The sequence below is a fragment of the Tachyglossus aculeatus genome, chromosome X2 (assembly GCF_015852505.1).
Source record: "Tachyglossus aculeatus isolate mTacAcu1 chromosome X2, mTacAcu1.pri, whole genome shotgun sequence".
Classification (NCBI taxonomy): domain Eukaryota; kingdom Metazoa; phylum Chordata; class Mammalia; order Monotremata; family Tachyglossidae; genus Tachyglossus; species Tachyglossus aculeatus.
In genome coordinates this window covers 30262375-30284431 of record NC_052100.1, presented here as the reverse complement: position 1 = coordinate 30284431, position 22057 = coordinate 30262375, and the positions used below count along the sequence as shown (strand labels likewise).

Below are 22057 nucleotides of genomic sequence, written 5' to 3'. Positions count from 1 at the left end.
GAAAGAAAGAAAGAAAGGAAGGAAGGAAGAAAGAAAAGGAGGAAAGAAAGGAAGAAAGAAAGGAAGAAAGAAAGGAAGAAAGAAAGGGAGAAAGGGAGAAAGAGAGAAAGAGAGAAAGAAAGAAAGAAAGAAAGAAAGAAAGAAAGAAAGAAAGAAAGAAAGAAAGAAAGAAAGAAAGAAAGGGAGAAAGAAAGAAAGAAAGAAAGAAAGAAAGAAAAAGAAAGAAAGAAAGAAAGGAAGGAAGGAAGGAAGGAAGGAAGGAAGGAAGGAAGGAAGGAAGGAAGGAAAAAAGGAAGAAAGAAAAGAGAGAGGGATCTCCAGCCAAGGCAGCCTTGCTGTCCAACTTTCTGCAGCTGGTTCCGTCCCAGCGCGTCCGGGCTAGACAGGACCAGTTGGCCCCCCGGCCAGCCAGCCAGCCAGCCAGCTAGCCAGCCAGCCAGCCAGCCAGCCACTCTCCCAGGGAGCATGGGGGGCTCCTCGGCGGTGAGGACACTGCGGTGGCCGCTGTGGGGACGCTGCACCTTCCTCTTCCTCCTCTTCTGGACGGTGGGCTGGGTGGTGGCCACTACGCTCCTCCTCCTCCACGTCCACAGGAGCATCTTCTCTGAACGCTGCACCGACCAGAGGAGCCGGCGGATCCTGGCCCGGCTGGTAGGTCCTCGCCCCCCCTGCCCCCCCCGCCCCAACCCGGCCTCAGGAGTCACAAGGTCTTGGGTTCCAATCCTGCCCCCACCACTTCTCTGCTGGGTGACCCCGGGGCGAATCACTTCACTTCTCTGGGCCCTCATCTGGAAAATGGGGGTGAATCAATCAATCAGTCAATCGTATTTATTGAACGCTTACTGGGTGCAGAGCACTGTACTAAGCGCTTGGGAAGTACAGGTTGGCAACATATAGAGACAGTCCCTACCCAACAGTGGGCTCACAGTCTAAGACTGTGAGCCCCACGTGGGACAACCTGATGACCCTTCGAACAGTGCTTGGCACAGAGTAAGCACTTAACAAATGACATTATTATTCTTATTATTATGATGATTTACCTTGTATCTACCCCAGCTCTTAGAACAGTGCACTTTAGAACAGATACAAAGCATAGATACAAGGCAAATCATGATGATGGTATTTGTTAAGCGCTTCCTATGTGCCACACACTGTTCTAAGCACTGGGGTGGACACTAGGTAGATAATCATGATGATGGTATTTGTTAAGCGCTTCCTATGTGCCACGCACTGCTCTAAGCAGATATAAGGTAGATATAAGGTAAATAACAACTTGGACTTCCCAAGCACTTAGTACAATGCTCTGCACACGTAAGCGCTCAATAAATACGATTGAATGAATGAATGAATAATAATTATTATTATGGTATTTGTTAAGCACTTACTTTGTGCCAAGCACTGTTCTAAGCAGTCGGGTAGATACAAGGTAAATAATCATGATGATGGTATTTGTTAAGCGCTTCCTATGTGCCACACACTGTTCTAAGTGCTGGGATAGATATAAGGTAAATAATAACTTGTACTTCCCAAGCGCTTAGTACAGTACTCTGCACACAGTAAGCGCTCAATAAATGCGATTGCATGAATGAATGAATAATAATTATTATTATTATGATATTAAGCGCTTCCTATGTGCCACACACTGTTTTAAGTGCTGGGGTAGATACAAGGTAAATCATGATGATGGTATTTGTTAAGCGCTTCCTATGTGCCATGCACTGTTCTAAGCACTGGGGTGGATACTAGGTAATCATGATGATGGTATTTGTTAAGCGCTTCCTATGTGCCACGCACTGTTCTAAGCGCTGGGGTAGATGCAAGGTAAATCATCATAATAAGAATAATAATAATGTCATTTGTTAAGCGCTTCCTATGTGCCACGCACTGTTCTAAGCACTGGGGTGGATACTAGGTATCCTTCTGAGTCCTAGGCTTGTGCTCTTTCCACTCGGCCACACTTGCCCTCTTCTTCTTTTAAATGACCTAGTTAAATGGGATGAGTGGTTAATAGAAATAAAGTAAGTTATTATGAAAGCAGCATTTATTTCAAGTCCTATGTAATAACTGAAGAGTAAATATGCTCAGAAACCGTTTTTAAATTTCAGCAGTATTGAATTTTTTCCTCCTGACCAGTAACTACAGACATTTTTTCCTACCAACCGAGCTATTGAGAAATAATCCCCTCCGCCCATATAATTCGTTCAGCCTTCACTCTTCATTCCCTCCTCACCCTCCATCCCCCGACCCTTCCTTCCATCCCTCTTCACTTTTCATCCTCCTCATCCTCTCCAAAACCTCTCTCTATCCCCACTATATATCCCCTCCAACCATCCCAACCTACAGGCAATCAGTCAATGATATTTATTGAGGACCTCCTGTGTGCACAGCACTGTACTAAGTGCTGGGGAGAGAAAATACAATAGAATTGATGGATGTGATCCCTGCCCACAAGAGAAGCAGTGGTGTAGTGGCTAGAACACGGGCCTGGTATTCTAATGGGTTCTAATCCTGGCTCCGCCACTTGCCTGCCGTTTGACCATGGGCAAGCCACTTCGCTTCTCTGTACCTCAGTTTCCTCATCTATAAATTGGGGATTGAGACTGTGAGCCCCACGTGGGACAGAGACTGCGTCCAACTTGATTTGCTTGTATCCACCCTAGTGATTAGTCCAGTGTCTGGCACATAGTAAGAGCTTGAATGCCATCAGTATTATTATTATTAGAAGCTCACAGTCTGGAAGGGAAGACCCTGAAATTAATTAGAGATAGGGGAAATAGCAGAGTGTGAGGATCTGTACAGAAGTGCTGTAGGGCTGAGGATGGAGTGAATATCAGATTGGTTGGTTTGAAAGCTCCTGCCTCGCTGAAACCAGCCCCTCGCTCCCTGGGAATGAACCAAGGGGAATTGGTGAGTGGAGCATCTGTGAATCCAGGCTGAATGGGGTCTTTCTGGCTCCTGGTGGCAGTTTTCAGCTCAGCTCGGACTCAGTGCTCACTTAGTAATCAAAGCGGCTGTATTTTTCTGACTTGCTTCCAGACTCTCATTAGCTTTCCCACTGAACACAACAGCGTGTTAGCCTCAGCTACGCTAGCGGAGCCAAGAAGGAACCTCTGTCTTTCTGATCCCAGAAGAGTGGTGGTGAGCCTCTCCCAGCTGGCAGGCACTCCTGAATTCTGAATGGCCCCAGCCCCGCAGGTGGTGTTCCCTGGGCCTGAGGCCAAGGGTTTAGGAGATAAAGCATTTGACAGCCGCTTTACCCAGCCTCAAAGCCGGAGACCTTCGGGGGCGGCCGAAGTGGGGGGTGAACACTAGAAGGAAATGGGCAGGCCAAAGTGGGAGGTGAACACTAGAAGGAAATGGGCACGCCAAAGGGGTTCTGATTCCCAGTGGCGGTGGCAAGTTCCAGGTTCTTTGCATTACAGCAGCTTTGGAGGGCTCTCGATCCATCTATCGGTAGAGTTTACTGAATGCCTACCACGTGTAAAGCCCCACACTGCATGCTTGAGAGAGTAGAAGACAACTCCTGCCCTCGAGGAGCTGGCAATCTATCAGGGAAGATTCAGTGTGTTACAATTAGGAGGGAGAAATGCTTAAATAGCAGAATGTGTAGATCAGAATGTTCCCCAGTGCTTCAGTTGGGTTTGAATGCGTAAGTGCAGGTGGGTTGGTTGGGAGGAAATACCCCTAAAGGATGAAAAAAATCATTGGAAAAAAGCTTTCTGGTGGAGGTAGAATTTCAGAAGGGCTCTGGAGAGGGAGAGAGCTATGATCTGGTGGATTTGAAGGGGGAAGAGGCAGGAGGAAGGACATGAGGCTGAAGAGATGTCAGCGAGGCACAGCGAGTGGATCAGCCTGAGAGAACAAAGAGTTCAAATTGCAATGTAGTGGGAGAAGAGTGTGGATAAGTAAGGGGGGGAGAGCTGACTCCCTGCTTGGTTGGTGCTCTTGTGTTTGAGTGGCTAAAGAGACCGCCCACCTGCCCACCCTCTAAGTTTCGGCTGCTTTGAGGCAACCCCTTTGGAAGTTGAATCACACATCAATGGGAAGGGTGACTTAGACTTTCTTATCCTTAAAACTGGAACCCCTACAAGACACAGAGTAAATCTGAGGGACTATTTCTCTAGCATTCCCCCCCCCACAAATACACATCCTAACAAAAAATACTTAACTGTCACAGCATTTCAATTTCCTACTCCAAGGCAGGTTCTCCTTTGGACAGAATTGCTGGATTGCCTAGGAGTTTATTTGGTTGAGTACAATAGGAATGCCAAACAAACCACATAGAAGAGTCTTGGCTATGGCTTCCTTAATCAATCAATCAATCAGCCAATCAATGGTATTTACCGAATGCTTACCGTGAGCCACATACTGTACTTAGTATAGTAGAGAGTGTAGTAGAATAGGCAGACCTGATGTCTGGTTACAAATCTAGCAAGAGGAAACACGCCTTAAAATCAATTCCGGTGAGTAGCAGAGTGCTTAGGGGCTAGGGATTTCAGTGCAGAGCTGACTGCAGAAGGGAGGGAGAATAAGGTGGAGAGTTGAGAGGTTGGTCAGAGAATGCCTCCTGGAGAAGAAATGTTTTTATTAGAGCTTTGGAGATGAGGAGTGTGGTGATCAGTCAGATAAGAAGGGGGAGGGAGCTTCAGGCAGGCAGAAAGGAGGGAGGGAGGGAGCCAGGGGTCAATGGAGAGAGAGAGAGATGAGATCAAGGCATGATAAATAGATTGGTATAAGGGGGCAAAGAGTTCAAGCTGGTTTTGTAGTATGGCCTAGTGGGCCTGGGAGCCAGAGGAGCTAGTGGCGGACTTAACTCCGCCACTTGTCTCCTGTGGGACCTTGGGAAAGTCACTTAACTTCTCTGTGCCATGGTTCCCTTATCCCTTATTGTTCTTCCTCCCTTTTAAAATAATATGACTATCTTGTATCTACCCCAGTGCTCAGTATTGTACTTGGCACAGAGTAAGCACTTAAATGCCACAGTAATTATTATTATTGCTGGGAGAGAAGCAAGGACCGGTAGGAGGAAGAGGGATGATTGAGTGGCTTAAAGATGATGGTGAGGAGTTTCTGCTTGGTGAAGAAATGGATGGGCAACCGACGAAGGCTCTTGAGGAGTAGGAAGATGTGTGCAGAATGTACTTTTAGAAAAATGATATGGGCAGCAGGGAGAAGAATGAACAGGTGAAAGAAGAGGCAGGAGACGAGGAAGTCGGGGAGGAGGCCCTGCATCAGTCGAGACAGAATATGACAAGTGCTTGGACCAGTATGGTGGAAGTTTGGATGAGGAGGCAGGGGCAGGTTCTGGAGATGTTGTGAAGAAAGAACTGACGGGATTTGGTGACTGAACGTATGGGTTGAAGGAGAAAGGCGAGTCAAAATATTGCCAAAGCTGTGGGCTCGTGAGACGGGGGATGGTGGTTATGTCAGGAGTCTTGGAAAAAGCCCAGTGGTAGGAGAGGTTTTGAGAGGGACAATAAGGAGGTCAGTTGCAGACTGGGCTAAAAGTTCACCAAGTCCCTACAGTAATGATCGTTTTGCTCATGCAGACACCACGAAGTCCGGTGTCCTTTCTCCCCCACAGAGGAGCCCCCCTGTGTGGGGAGGCGATGCCCGTTGAACCCTGGACTTTGGGGACAGACATGGTGTCACTGGAAAGTTCAGTCACAGAATCTAGGGAATCAGAAAGCGTTCCAACAAAGGGGAGCCTCAGAGAGTTCGTGTTAGAAAGAGGGGGCCAACACATCGAGCTGCCGGCCGGCTCAGACCCTCTGTAAGAGCAGTCCGACTGCCTTGGGGACTCCCGCCGGTGCTTGGAGATGCTGTCTTGGGTCCCCTGGCTGGGGTGGACCGATATTGTTCCCAGGAGCTGCAATACATACAAGTCAGGGAGGGTGTTAACATGTCTTTCCCCCGTCCACCCTCCCCTCGGAGTCGACTGTGCAATACCCGCCTCGGTCCTATGGTACTTAAATATTCCAATACTCTACTATGACCCCGATCCCTAATTGATTTAAATGCCTGTCTTGCCCTGTAGGCCATAAGCTCTTTGTGGGCAGGGATCGTGTCTTCCAAGTCCATTGTACTGTACTCTCCTAAGGTGCTTTTTCCTCTCCTCCTCCCCATCCCCCCAGCCCTACCTCCTTCCCCTCCCCACAGCACCTGTATATATGTTTGTACAGATTTATTACTCTATTTTACTTGTACATATTTACCATTCTATTTATTTTGTTAATGATGTGCATCTAGCGTTACTTCTATTTATTCTGATGACTTGACACCTGCCCACATGTTTTGTTTTGTTGTCTGTCTCCCCCTTCTAGACTGTGAGCCCGTTGTTGGGTAGGGACCGTCTCTATTTGTTGCCAACTTGTACTTCCCAAGCGCTTAGTACAGTGCTCTGCACACAGTAAGCGCTCACTAAATGCGACAATGAATGAATGCTTTGTACTGCACTCAGCACACAGTAAGCAGTCAATAAATACTGCTGATGGACTGATCATTAAATAATCCCCTCTAGCACTTCTATATTTATTTTTGCCCCACCCCAGGACTTGCATACAATTAATAATGATCAATCAATCAATCAATCGTATTTATTGAGCGCTTACTGTGTGCAGAGCACTGTACTAAGCGCTTGGGAAGTACAAGTTGGCAACATATAGAGACAGTCCCTACCCACCAGTGGGCTCACAGTCTAAAAGGGGGGGGGGGGGATGTCAATGAAGTACTTATTCTGTGCCAAGCACTGTGCCAATAACCCAATATAACCCAATCAGAACCAGTTCCTGTTCCATATAGGGCCTGGAGTCTAAGTGGGAGGGAGAATAGCCCTTTTATCCCCATTGTACAGATGAAGAAATGGAAGCACAGAGAGCGGTTAAGTGACTTGTCCAAGGCCCACAGAGGCTAGTGGAAGAACCAGGGCTAGAACCTTAGTCTCTTGACTCCCAGTGCCAGGCTCTTTTATTCTGCTTACCCTATTTGTAAATATTCTTATGTCTTTCTCCCTGCATTTGGGTGAAAGTTGCTTGACGGCAGGGAACACATCGTGTTCCCATTGTGCTTAGAATAGCGCATAGAGCACCCAAATCACCATTACGGCTACTACGGCCAATAAGGGGTGACTTACAGAGAGAGGCAAGGGACACCCAGAACCAGAGGCAAAGGTGAATGAAGTAAAAGTGAATTTGTTTTCCATTATGAAATATCCAATTTGGGGGGTTTGCCTCAGACTGAGGGTAGTCTTGCTTTCAGAGCAAGATGATGACAATGTAATGAGTGCAGGTTGAAGGGCAAAAATGCAATAAGGAAACTGCACATTATCCATCAACTCTTTAGCTCCCTATCTTGCCCTCTCTCCCATCAGCGGCCACCTGATTCCACCCTCCGCGCCCCCACCCCCGTCCCCGCCTCTGTTTCTTGGACCCCTGATGGGTCCAAGCCACCCCTTGGGGTTAATCAGAATGCTTTCCAGCTCCCCTTCTTCTCCAAGTGGAAGAGCCTGCAAACAATTATGGAGTGATTGACAGGGAGAGGCCTTCCTTTTCCTTGAAATGACCTCTTAATCACCACATGTCCGGTTCCTCCTGGGAAAGGGTGGACCGGGATCAACCATGAAAAGAAGGAAATTGACGAAATCTGGATTCAATTCCAAGGCTAAACACAAGAGTGTGTTTGTTTGGAGAAAACGGACTCCCTCCACCCAAGTGGCTCCTCAAGTAACCTCAGACTGAAGAAGGCTCAAAGCAGCTTGGCTTAGTGGCAAGAGCATGGGCTTGGGAATCAGAGGGCGTGGGTTCTAATCCTGGCTCCACCACTTGTCTCCTCTGTGATCTTGGGCAAGCCACTTAACTTTTCTGTGCCTCAGTTACCTCATCTGTAAAATGAGGTTTAAAACTGTGAGCCCCATGTGGGGCAACCTGATCACCTTGTATCTCCCCCAGCGCTCAGAACAGTGCTTGGCACATGGTAAGCGCTTAACAAATACCATCATTATTATTATTATAAGACTCCTTTGTCCCTGCTGGCTTTGAGGCCTCGGACGAGTCCCCGAATGGGGTTGCTTGGTGGCACTGAGGAGATGCCAGTTACTTGGGGTGATCCAAGGACGGGGTTGGACCGGCTGGCTGCCCCTACGCCTCGTGCTGATGCTGGGCTCTCCCTCCCGGCCCGGGCAGAGGGGTCCCCGGCTGCTCCCGGCTTGTGACGCTCATCCCATCCCACCCCGTCCTGTCCTGCCCCATCCCACCCTATCCCGTCCCATCCCACCCTGTCTCTCCGCTTCAGTGTCAGGACTTCCAAGGGGGCACGGTGATGGGAGACCTGTGTGAAGACCTGTGCGTGGCCCACCGGCTGGTGTACAGGCACTGCCTCTACTTTGAGCGCGGAAAGAAGGTCCTCCAGGCGGACTGGAGGGGCCGGCCTGTCGTCCTCAAGTCCAAGAAAGAAGACTTCTCCAGCTTCCAGCCCCTCGGCCTCCCGGATGAGGACGGGGGCGACCGGGGCCCGCCCGAGGCCGAGCTCCTCCTGGTAGTGGCCTTGGAGGTCAAGAGCGCCTTGGGACTGGAGCTCTCCAACCGCTCGCTGGGGACCCTGTGGGCGGCTGTGGGTGGGGGGCCGCGCTGGAAAGCCCAGGTGGCGAGCGCGTGGGCCCTGCTCCAGCAAGAGGAGTACCTCTACTTCAGCCTGCTGCAGGACGTCAGCCGGCACGTGTTGCCGGTGATGGGCTCCTGTGGCCACTTCTATGCGGTGGAGTACCTGGTGGCCGGCCACCCCCAGCACAGGACTCTCTTCCCCCTGGAGGAGGTGGCCGCCTCCGGCCCCGCTCCTCTGGGGGACCGGGCCCAGGCGGAAGCCATCAGTCGCATCGCACTCAGCTTCCTGGACATGGTCAGCCACTTCGACGACGACTTCTCCCACCGCCTCCACCTCTGTGACGTCAAGCCGGAAAACTTTGCCGTTAGGAGTGACTTCACCGTAAGCGGGTCTGAGGGGGCGGAGGGAGTGCGGGCAGGGGGAATGAAGGTGGGGTACGGCGTTGTGGGGGAGGGCCCCACGGAGCAGAGCATGGGGGGGCATCAGAGGGTTAGGGCATGATGGGCAGGGCGTTGCGGGGCAGAGCAGAGGGGTATAGGGCACGCCGAACAGGGCACTGGGGGCATGGTATTACATTTTTAGGGCATGTGGGACAGAGGGCTGGGGGAAGGACATGGAGAGTTAAGGCATGTCAGGGGAAAAGTCATGTGAGGCTTGCACTTGGGGAGGCAGGGCATGGGGGAACAGGGCCCAGGGGGTAGGGTAATGAGGGAAACAGAGAGAGGGAAGAGAGGGCAAATAGCAGGGCATCACCCATCACTTAGAGTTTGGCCCGGAGGCTCTTTGTCCCAAGTGCCATTGCTCTCGTGCAGCAGGACTGACCTCTTTTCCTTACTTTATTCAGCCCAAACATAACTCTGCTCTTAGGCTGACATTTAATAGATAATAATAATAATAATAATAATGATGGCATTTATTGAGCGCTTACTACGTGCAAAGCACTGTTCAGGTTGTCTCACCGGCGGCTCACAGTCTTCATCCCCATTTTACAGATGAGGTCACTGAGGCCCAGAGAAGTGAAGTGACTTGCCCAAAGTCACACAGCTGACAATTGGCGGAGCTGGGATAGATGACAACAGATGACAGTGACGCTGATGTATAGACACTCATAGAGGGGGAGAGCTAGAGAAGTGAGAAACACAGGAGAGGAAGGAGGATCAGAGGCTCAGGAGCCGGGGAATGGGAGACGCCGCCGGCCCCTCCGCCCCTGCAGCGCCATCCAAACTCCAGAGAGCTTGGCCCTGTGGTCCCTCCTCTCCCTCCCAGCCTTCCTCTGCTCCCAACCTCCCCACCCCCACCGGGAAGCTTTAGCTCTTGGCAGACCCTGGAAGCTGGCTCACACACTCCACTCTTTCACTGCCAGTTGGGGAGCATCATTTGTCTCCTAACTGCTGCTCTTCATGGTCTCCTCTCCTTGCTTTAGTTTCCTTTGCTTGTTTGGACAGGAGCAGCTGCTGCTTCTGCTTTCCCCTTTCTTCAGCCTTGGAAAAAGTAGTTCCAGTTAGCTTGAGGCCCCTAACCTTCCCCCACCTCACCACCGCCCCTTACCCAGCCTGGTTTTTGTTCCCTTCCCTACCCCTCCTCCTCCACTGAAGCTCTTTGCAATGAGGTACGGGGATGGCAGCTTTTTTTTTTAATGGCATTTGTTAAGCACTTCCTATGTGCTTAACATATGTGCTCCTTTTAGACTGTGAGCCCACTGTTGGGTAGGGACTGTCTCTATGTGTTGCCAATTTGTACTTCCCAAGCGCTTAGTACAGTGCTCTGCACATAGTAAGCGCTCAATAAATACGATTGATTGATTGATTGATTGATATGTGCTAGGCACTGTACTAAGCACTGGAGAAGATGAAGCAGCGTGAGAAGCAGCGTGGCACAGTGGAAGGAGCCCGGGCTTGGGAGTCAGAGGTCATGGATTCAAATTCCGGCTCCGCCAATTGTCAGCTGTGTGACTCTGGGCAAGTCACTTAACTTCTCTAGGCCTCAGTTACCTCATCTGTAAAATAGGGATTAAAAATGTGAGCCCCACGTGGGACAACCTGATCACCTTGTATCCCCCCCCCCAGCGCTTAGAACCATGCTTTGCACATAGTAAGCGCTTAATGAATGCCGTTATTATTATGATTATATTATTATTACTATTTGGGACACAGTCCATGTCCCAAATAGGGCTCCAGTCTTAATCCCCATTTTGCAGATGAGGTAACTGTGGTGCGGAGAAAAGTGTTACCCAAGGTCACACAGCAGATAAGTGGTTGAGTCAGGATTAGAACCCAGGTTCTGACTCCCAGCCCCATGCTCTGTCCACGTTGCTTCTCAGCCCGTCAATCATATTTATCGAGCGTTTACTGTGTGTAGGACACTGTACTAAGCGCCTGGGATACAACAATAAACAGACACATTACCTGTCCACTGTGAGTTTACATTGGCCAATATTCCAGCTCCTTGAACATCCTGGGTCTCCAAGTTATTGCTGCTTACAGTTTACAGGGTGAGACAGACAGTAACATAAATTACATATAGAAATAAATGTGCGGCGGTGGGGACTGAAAAACAGGCTAGTGGCAGGGCAGGGAAGTGAGGGATAATAATAATAATGATAATGATGGCATTTATTAAGCGCTTACTATGTGCAAAGCACTGTTCTAAATGCCGGGGAGGTTACAAGGTGATCAGGTTGTCCCACGGGGGCTCACAGTTTTAATCCCCATTTTACAAATGAGGGAACTAAGGCCCAGAGAAGTGAAGTGACTTGCCCCAAGTCACACAGCTGACAATTGGCGGAGTGGGGATTTGAACCCATGACCTCTGACTCCAAAGCCCGGGCTCTTTCCACTGAGCCACGCAGCATTCTCCAATGGATGGGTTATATGCCCACCCTCTGAGGAACTTTACTAGCTGTTAAACAATAACGCAATTAACTGAAATGTGGAACACTATGACATGGCCATTCTATGATACGTGGTAGCAGTGGAGTAATTGCCCCGGTAATTGAAATCCATGGATAATCCCTAATGCTAATACTTGCCATTAATTTCAGTTTCCTTCCCAAATGAGCTACTAATTAGAAGCAAAATGGATTTTCCCTTCCCTTCCTTCCTCTCCCCCTCGTCCCCCTCTCCATTCCCCCTTCTTTCCCCCTTCCCTTCCCCACAGCACCTGTATATATGTATATATGTTTGTACATATTTATTACTCTATTTATTTATTTATTTATCTTGTACATATCTATTCTATTTATTTTATTTTGTTAGTATGTTTGGTTTTGTTCTCTGTTTCCCCCTCCTAGACTGTGAGCCCGCTGTTGGGTAGGGACTTTCTCTATGTGTTGCCGACTTGTACTTCCCAAGCGCTTAGTACAGTGCTCTGCACACAGTAAGCGCTCAATAAATACGATTGATTGATTGATTAATGTGGATTCCATGATTCCTCCTAGCTCCTTCCCACACTTCAGAGGGTGCCAGTCAGCAGGGGAAAGATAAGACCATGAGAGAAGGATCCCAGAGAATCCAAAGACCCAGAAACTCACCAATTTAGATCATCAAGCTCTGAAGAATTGAGGGTTTTTTTAATGCTGTTTTTCACGTGCTTACTATGTGCCAGGCACTGAGTACTAAGCCTTGGGGTAGATTATAATAATAATAATAATAATAATAGCATTTTGGGGGCACTTAGTATGGGGTGGATATGAGAAAATCAGGTTGGACACAGTCCCTGTCCCACGTGGGGCTCACAGTCTAAGTGGGAGGGAGGAGGATTCAATCTCTATTTCACAGATGAGGTAACCAAGGCCCTGAGAAGTTAAGTGACTTGCCCAGGGTCACACAGCAAGCACTAGGCAGCTAGAATAGAACCCAACTCCTTGACTCCCAGCCTCTCAATTTGAGAGCGCTGAAGTTTCACTGTAATTATGAAATGATGTAATTGTTTTGACTTCCGAATGAGACCAAGAAGATTTATTAAACTAATAGGCTCTGTTGATTTCTGCTGAATTTGCAAGCCAGACAACCTTGACACTCCTGAGTAATTCCTGTTCTCTCTGTTTTAGTTCCTCTCCACGGGTCTCCCAGTAAATCAATTCCAACATCTCTCCCGGTCTCCTTCCTCCCTTCCCTTTCTTTCTCTCTCTCTTCCCCTGGGATCTCCCCCCACCCGACTGCAGGGTCGCAGGAAACTTTTCTTCAATTCCGTTTGCATTGTTATTGCACCCCTCACTTCTTGTCTTTTGGGTGAAGCTTGGATTTTGAAGTTGTGCTGTTGAATTCAGGGCACACTTGCCCAGGAAGCCTCATCCCGGCTCTGCCAACTGTGAGCTGTGTTACTTTGGGCAAGTCACTTCACTTCTCTGTGCGTCAGTTACCTCATCTGTAAAATGGGGATTAAAACTGTGACCCCCCCGTGGGACAACCTGATCACCTTGTGACCTCCCCGGCGCTTAGAACAGTGCTTTGCACATAGTAAGCACTTAACAAATACCATCATTATTAATTAATCAATCAATTAATCGTATTTACTAAGCGCTTGGGAAGTACAAGTTGGCAACATATAGAGACAGTCCCTACCCAACAGTGGGCTCACAGTCTAAAAGGGGGAGACAGAGAACAAAACCAAACATACTAACAAAATAAAATAAATAAATAAAATAAATAAAATAAAATTATTATTATTATTATCCAGGAGGTAGGCTAGAAAAGGAGGTCTTTGCTGCCTCCCAGAGACCGAAATACCGAAAGAGCCCGGGCTTTGGAGTCAGAGGTCATGGGTTCCAGTCCCGGCTCCGCCACTTGTCAGCTGTGTGACTTTGGGCAAGTCACTTCTCTGGGCCTCAGTTCCCTCATCTGTAAAATGGGGGTTAAGACTGTGAGCCCCCCGTGGGACAACCTGATCACCTTGTAACCTCCCCAGCGCTTAGAACAGTGCTTTGTACATAGTAAGTGCTTAATAAATGCCATTATTATTATTAATAATGGAGGGAGGTTACAGCTGTGATGCTGAACACATGCAGCCTGGTGGAGAGTTTCTTCGCCTACATCTGAAAACCAGGCCTGCCAGAGGGAAACCTGCTGCCACTAAAGGGTGGCGAGGGGAGCCACCGATCAGTCAATCAATGGTATTGAGTGCTCGCTGTATGCAGAGCACTTTACTAAGCGCTAGAGAGAGTACAGTACAACTGAGTTGGTAGACACATTCCCTGCCCACAAGGAGCTTGCAGTCTAGCGGTTCTTGTTTATTGTGTCTGCCCGCAGTAAGTGCTCAATAAATAAAACTGATGGACTGACTGACCTTATTAGCTTTGCATCGTTAAGGAACCCCATTTGTTTTTTGTAGATATTCTGCCATCACAGGCACAGGCAGGCAGACGGATCTGTCCCTTCCTCTCCACGAATGCACCTCCTACCCCGGTTCAAGGGCTCATCATCAATCGTATTTATTGAGCGCTTACTGTGTGCAGAGCACTGTACTAAGCGCTTAATAATAGGCTCATCCTATTACGACTGGAATATGATATCAGCCTCCTCGCTGGGCTCCCTGCCGCTCCCTGGATCGCCTTCCGAGGTCTGCCGTGAGACCTCGGGTGGCCCTTTAGACTGTTACCTCATCTGTAAATGGGGATTAAATCCTCCTCTCTCCGACCTGGACTGTGAGTCCCAGGTGGGACAGGGACTGTATCTGACCTGATTATCTTGTCCCTACTTCAGGGCTTGGTACAGTGCCCGGCACACAGTAAGCGTTTAACGAGTACCGTGAAGAAGTCTTTGTACGCGGGGAGAGTGGTCATCTGTTGTCTATGAAGGGGGAGGGAGTTACAGGCCTGAGGCAGAACGTGGGGTCGGCTGCGAGATGGACGAGATCTAGCTACAACGAACAGGTTGGCATTAAAAAATAAAGTCTATGGGCTGGCTTCTAGTCAGAAATCAGAAAGGAGGGGGTGAGCTGAGTGACTGCTTTAAAGCTGGAAATAAGGAGACTCTGGTTGAGTGGAAATGGATGGGCAACTACTGGGGGTTCTTAAGGAGGAGGGGGGAGAGGTGGACTGAACATTATTTTTAGAAAAATGATCCAGGCAACCGGGTGAAGTTTGGACTGGAGCGGGGAGAGACGGGAAGGTCAGCGAGGAAGCTGATGCAGCAGTCGAGGTGGGAGAGAACTGCTTTCCTGCTCTGTGACCTTTGACAAGTCACTAAACTTCTCTGAGCCTCAGCTCCCTCGTCTGCAAAATGGGGGTTCAATACCTTTTCTCCCTCACATTGAGACAACAAGCCCCTTTTGGGACCTGATTGTCTTGTATCTAACCCAATGCTCAGTACAGTGCTTGGCACATAGTAAGGACTTAACCAATCCTGCAATTATTATTTGGGTGATAGCGGTTTGGATGAAGAAGAAAGGGCAGATTTTAGCAATGTGGTGAAGATTGAATTGACTGGATTTGGGGCCAGTGTAACTCAGTGGGTTCAGGAATCCTCAGTTGTTCAGGGCCGCCCAAGGGCAACAGTGACTGGAAATCGCAACCCTTAACGAGGTCGGAACTGCTTCTCTGCAGAACAGGGCGGGAGAGGGGGTGTGTGGTGGGGAAATGCAGCTGTGGAGGGTGTGAGGGTGATACATCGGGGTGCTGCTTTGGTGACAGGTGGTGGCGATCGATGTGGACATGGCCTTCTTTGAGCCCAAGATGAGGGAGATCCTGGAGCAGAACTGCACCGGAGATGACGACTGCGCTTTCTTCGACTGCTTTTCGAAGTGTGACTTGAGAACCAACAGGTGCGGGTCCCACAGGGTCAACAACAACCTGCAAGTGAGTGTGCCCGCGGCCGAGTCACTGACAACCCCCAAATGAGCGCCCACGGGTCCCTGGACTGGAGCCCAGCCGTCCCAGGAGCTCTCGGGTTGCTGCTCTAGGGGCCCGAGGCTCTGAATTCTCAATCAACCAATCAATCGTATTTATTGAGCGCTTACTGTGTGCAGAGCACTGGACTAAGCGCTTGGGAAGTACAAGTCGGCAACACATAGAGACAGTCCCTACCCAACAACGGGCTCACAGTCTAGAAGGGCTAGACAGAGAACAAAACCAAACATACCAACAAAATAAAATAAATAGAATAGATATGTACAAGATAGAGTAATAAATATGTACAAACATATATACATATATACAGGTGCTGTGGGAAAGGGAAGGAGGAAAGATGGGGGAGATGGAGAGGGGGACGAGGGGGAGCGGAAGGAAGGGGCTCAGTCTGGAAGGGCCTCCTGGAGGAGGTGAGCTCCTGAATTCTCTCCCCAAACTACTGTTTCCTGGCAGTGGCAGCTAAAATAATCGACCGATTTATCAATCAGTGATATTTATCGAGTGCTTCCTGGGTGCAGAGTGTTGTACTGAGCTCTTGGGAGAGTGGAATAAACAGTCGCTAATATCATCAAACAGGCATGAATAACAATAGTTCCTCTGCTTTAGGGCATGATGGGCAACGGCAGCAGGAGCCACCCCACCACACCAAGACAACCCTAACATTAATTCTTTCATTCAGCCACCTCCAGTGCCACCCACAGCCACCCTCTCAGCTGCACTCCCAGTCATCCCCACAACCCTAGCCCCATGTCCCAGTCACCTGTTAGTGAGTCGTGGGGCAGAGGGCATGTCTTAGACAACCCCCCGACCCCCATACCTCAGGGATGATTGGCAGCCCGGCCTTTCCCACGGTGCCGGTTCGGAACCAGCGAGTCCGAACCCCCTTTTAGACTGTGAGCCCACTGTTGGGTAGGGACTGTCTCTATATGTTGCCAATTTGTACTTCCCAAGCGCTTAGTACAGTGCTCTGCACATAGTAAGCACTCAATAAATACGATTGATGATGGTGATGAGTCCAGCGGTCCCATCCAGTCCCCACAGAGAGACATTCTCTGTGATTCAGTAGAGTCTAGCAAGAGGCCTCATTTTTAAGGCTCCTTGGGAGTCCTGATCCGACTGAGGAGCAGAAGGGAGGCAAAGAGGGAGGGAGGGAGGGCCTTGCTGGGGGGTCGGGGGCAAATCCGTCCTCCTCCAGGTCTCCTGGCTTCCGTCTGTTGAATGGGAAAAGCAATACTTTTTTTACTCTATTTATTTATTTATTTATTTATTTTATTTGTACATATCTATTCTATTTATTTTATTTTGTTAGTATGTTTGGTTTTGTTCTCTGTCTCCCCCTTTTAGACTGTGAGCCCACTGTTGGGTAGGGACTGTCTCTATATGTTGCCAATTAGTACTTCCCAAGCGCTTTGTACAGTGCTCTGCACATAGTAAGCGCTCAATAAATACGATTGATGATGATAATGGGAATCTGCAGGAGACCTAACCCTTTGGCTTGATGTCGGACCCTCCCAGGCACTTCCAGGATCAGGCTGCATTTCCCCGCTAATAATCTCACCGTGTCGAGGTCCAGGGTGGGACCAGGGCGTAGGGGCAGAGGCGATCCGGCGGTTTGGCTGAATATCCCTTCGTCCGCCCAGGCCTCAGACGGGGCCCTTCTGCTCACCCTCTGTTATCGACAAGTAGGGTGCAAAATAGGTTAAGACGGTGTAAATGGGCCGCAGGGTTCTTGTACCCAGGGTGGTGATGCAGATAGGAAAAATGATTCGGATACATGAGTTCAGATAAAGCAGTAAAGAAGGAAAGTGGCTACCTGCCCGTTCACCTCCCGGGAGAGGTACGAGTGACAAGCAGCCCCGATCCCAATATCACTGTGTCTTTTATTGAGTTACAGCAACATGGGAATGGGGCATTTGGAAATTTCAGGAATTGGGACCGGCAGGATGTTACAAATGATCTTTGTTCTCCGTTCCCACGCCTTGCATGGATAGGTAATAGGGATGGGAATTCTTGTGCCCTATGGCCTTGCATAGGTAGGTAATAGGGATGTAAATTCTCTTCGGATGGGGGTTACTTGTTGATGGCCTTGAAGGCATCTTTTACAGACTTGTTCTCTCAGCCCGCAGAAATGGAGGGTGACTGTCAGCGTCTACAAAATGGAGTCAGTCATGTCAAGTCCGCTGTGGACAACACCCTCGGTCCAGCGGAATCACTTCCTTCCGGAGCGTAGGGGGGCCTAGGCACGGTGGGAAAGGCCAAATTCCCCACAGTATCTATGTAAAAGATTTCTTTTTTTCTCCCTGGGAGAATTTCAAGAGCTCTCTTCGTTAACTAACCCATCGGCGCAACCCAAAATGGACACTCGGAGGGAATCTTCAGATTCTCTTTCCGTGTCTCACTTCATCATCATCATCATCAATCGTATTTATTGAGCGCTTACTATGTGCAGAGCACTGTACTAAGCGCTTGGGAAGTACAAATTGGCAACATATAGAGACAGTCCCTACCCAACAGTGGGCTCACATTGCTTATTTTGTACTTTCAAGTGCTTATTACAGTGCACTGCACCCGCAAGCAATCAATCAATGGTAGTTATTGAATGTTTCTGCGTGCAGAGCACTGGACTAAGCACTTTTTTTAATGGCATTTGTTAAGCGCTTACTATGTGCAAAGCACTGTTCTAAGCACTGGGGAGGTTACAAGGTCAGGTTGTCCCACCGGGGGCTCACAGTCTTCACCCCCATTTTACAGATGGGGTAACTGAGGCCCAGAGAAGTGAAGTGACTTGCCCAAAGTCACACAGCTGACAATTGGCAGAGCCGGGATTTGAACCCATGACTTTTGACTCCAAAGCCCGGGCTCTTTCCCCTGAGCCACACTGAGAGTACAATCAGCGCTTAGAACAGTGCTTTGCACATAGTAAGCGCTTAATAAATGCCATCATTATTATTATTATTATTATTAATACAAAAGAGTTGGCAGGCACGATTCCCGCCCTCAAGGGGCTGCTATTATTACCAGCTGTTTTCTGAGCCCCTTGAGGGACAGGGACCATTCCTTTTTTTCCATTTATTTATTTTATTTGTACATATTTATTCTACTTATTTTATTTTGTTAATATGTTTTGTTTTGTTGTCTGTCTCCCCCTTCTAGACTGTGAGCCCGCTGTTGGGTAGGGACCGTCTCTATATGTTGCCGACTTGTACTTCCCAAGCGCTTAGTCCAGTGCTCCGCACACAGTAAGCGCTCAGTAAATACGATTGAATGAAGGAATGAATTCCCACCTGAGGGTTCTTTCCCGGGGTTTAATACAGTGCTTTGTGTGCAGAAAACGTTTACTAAAAGTCATTCCAACTAGTGTCCCCAACAGTTCAGAGGGCGGCATCTTTTAGACTGTGAGCCCACTGTTGGGTAGGGACTGTCTCTATATGTTGCCGACTTGTACTTCCCAAGCGCTTAGTACAGTGCTCTGCACACAGTAAGCGCTCAATAAATACGATTGATGATGATGATCTGACTGTCCCAACCTCTCCTGTGTCTTTAAGGTGTCGGATAGCATGGGAGTCGGAAGGACCTGTATATATGTATATATGTTTGTACATATTTATTACTCTATTTATTTATTTATTTAACTTGTACATATCTATTCTATTTATTTTATTTTGTTAGTATGTTTGGTTTTGTTCTCTGTCTCCCCCTTTTCGACTGTGAGCCCAATGTTGGGTAGGGACTGTCTCTGTATGTTGCCAGTTTGTACTTCCCAAGCGCTTAGTACGGTGCTCTGCACATAGTAAGCGCTCAATAAATATGATTGATTGATTGATTCTAATCCTGGCTCTGCCCCTTGTCTGCTGTGTGACCTTGGGCAAGTCGCTTCTCTTTCTGTGCCTCTGCTTCATCCATAAAATGGTGATTAAGAGCACGAGCCTTTGGCGGGACAGGGATTTGCGTCCGACCTGATGACCTTGTATCTACGCCATCCCTTAGCACAGTGCTTGACACATAGTAAGCGCTTAAGGAACACCATTATTATTATTATTAAAAGCCGGAGCAGGAGTGGGCCTAGGAAAGAGGCCCTTTCAGGGAAGCACATCATCATCATCATCATCAATCGTATTTATTGAGCGCTTACTATGTGCAGAGCACTGTACTAAGCGCTTGGGAAGTACAAATTGGCAACATACAGAGACAGTCCCTACCCAACAGTGGGCTCACAGTCTAAAAGGGGGAGACAGAGAACAAAACCAAACATACTAACAAAATAAAATAAATAGAATAGATATGTACAAATAAAATAAATAAATAGAGTAAAAAAAATATGTACAAACATAAATACATATATACAGGTGCTGTGGGGAAGGGAAGGAGGTAAGATGGGGGGGTGGAGAGGGGGACGAGGGGGAGAGGAAGGAAGGGGCTCAGTCTGGGAAGGCCTCCTGGAGGAGGTGAGCTCTCAGCAGGGCCTTGAAGGGAGGAAGAGAGCGAGCTTGGCGGATGGGCAGAGGGATTGGGGGCATTCCAGGCCCGGGGGATGACGTGGGCCGTGGGTCGATGGCGGAACAGGCGAGCACATCCCCAGTTTCCGCTCCAAAGAGATCATAATAATAATAATAATAATAATAATAATAAGAGATCATAATAATAATAATAAGAGATCATAATAATAATAAGAGATTAGACTGTGAGCCCACTGTTGGGTAGGGACTGTCTCTATATGTTGCCAATTTGTACTTCCCAAGCACTTAGTACAGTGCTCTGCACAGAGTAAGCGCTCAATAAATGCAGCGTGGCTCAGTGGAAAGAGCACGGGCTTTGGAGTCAGAGGTCATGGGTTCGAATCCCGGCTCCGCCACATGTCTGCTGTGTGACCTCGGGCAAGTCACTTAACTTCTCTGAGCCTCAGTGCCCTCATCTGTAAAATGGGGATTAAGACTGTGAGCCCCACGTGGGACAACCTGATCACTTTGTACCCCCCCAGCGCTTAGACTAGTGCTTTGCACATAGTAAGCGCTTAACAAACGCCAACATTATTATTATTATTATTATTATTAATAAATACGATTGATGATGATCAATCCATCAGTCAATCGCTCTCATCTTTTCCCAGGTCATCTGCGACAAGATATTTCGTCACTGGTTCTTGCCCCCTGCCCGAAGCCCCGCCATCCCCACGTCCCTTCGGCTGCGGTTACAGCGGGCCGTGCGGCGCTGCGCGGATCCCGGGAGCATCCCGCCAAATCCCTTCTCCGAACTGTACCGTCTACTTCGAGCCACTCAGAGGGAGCTGAGAGATGCCCGCGGCTAATCTTTCCCGGTTCCGCTGTTGAGCCTCGGCCAGGAACGTCCCAGGAGGATTTTTCCCGAGTCGGCCGCGGCCTTTGCCCTCAGAGCCTTCCCAAAGGGCAGCAGAGGCACCTCTAGGACTCCGAAGGATAAAATTCCCGGCCGCACTTGGGGCCTCCTGCTGATTTTGTGGATCTGTGCCAACACTACTGGTAATCCACGCTTAAGCAGCGTGGCTCAGTGGAAAGAGGTCATGGGTTCAAATCCCGGCTCCGCCACTTGTCAGCCGGGTGACTCTGGGCAAGTCTCTTCACTTCTCTGTGCCTCAGTTCCCTCATCTGTAAAATGGGGATGAAGACTGTGAGCCCCCCGTGGGACAACCTGATCACTTTGCAACCTTCCCAGCAATTAGAACAGTGCTGTGCACCTAGTAAGCGCTTAGTAAATGCCCTTATTAGTAGTAGTAGTGGCACAGTGCTCTGCACACAGTGAGCGTTCAATAAATACGATTGAATGAATGAATGAATCTCTTCTTCCCGTTTTAGAGAAGCAGCGTGGCTCAGTGGGAAGAGCACGGGATTTGGAGTCAGAGGTCATGGGTTCAAATCCCAGCTCCGCCAATTGTCAGCTGGGTGACTTTGGGCAAGTCGCTTCACTTCTCTGGGCCTCAGTTCCCTCATCTGTAAAATGGGGATGAAGACTGTGAGCCCCCCGTGGGACAACCTGATCACTTTGTAACCTTCCCAGCAATTAGAACAGTGCTGTGCACCTAGTAAACGCTTAGTAAATGCCATTATTATTAGCAGTAGTGGCACAGGGCTCTGCACACAGTGAGCGTTCAATAAATACGATTGAATGAATGAATGAATCTCTTCTTCCCGTTTTAGAGAAGCAGCGTGGCTCAGTGGGAAGAGCACGGGATTTGGAGTCAGAGGTCATGGGTTCAAATCCCAGCTCCGCCAGTTGTCAGCTGTGTGACTTTGGGCAAGTCACTTCACTTCTCTGTGCCTCAGTTCCCTCATCTGTAAAATGGGGATGAAGACTGTGAGCCCCCCGTGGGACAACCTAGTCACTTTGTAACCTTCCCAGCAATTAGAACAGTGCTGTGCACCTAGTAAGCGCTTAGTAAATGCCATTATTAGTAGTAGTAGTGGCACAGTGCTCTGCACACAGTGAGCGTTCAATAAATACGATTGAATGAATGAATGAATCTCTTCTTCCCGTTTTGGAAAAGCAGCGTGGCTCAATGGGAAGAGCACGGGATTTGGAGTCAGAGGTCATGGGTTCGAATCCCAGCTCCGCCAATTGTCAGCTGTGTGACTTTGGGCAAGT

At 48.8% G+C, this 22057-nt stretch overlaps 1 protein-coding gene across 1 annotated transcript; it reads left to right on the top strand.

Annotated features, from left to right (window-relative positions):
• Positions 1 to 294: 294 nt before the first annotated feature.
• DIPK1C (divergent protein kinase domain 1C) lies at positions 295 to 21020 on the top strand. The gene is made up of 4 exons (XM_038771299.1): positions 295 to 651; positions 8290 to 8979; positions 15227 to 15391; positions 20550 to 21020. Exons 1-4 carry the CDS (start codon positions 466 to 468, stop codon positions 20745 to 20747), a joined length of 1239 nt encoding a protein of 412 aa, XP_038627227.1. The 5' UTR covers positions 295 to 465; the 3' UTR covers positions 20748 to 21020.
• Positions 21021 to 22057: the final 1037 nt, after the last annotated feature.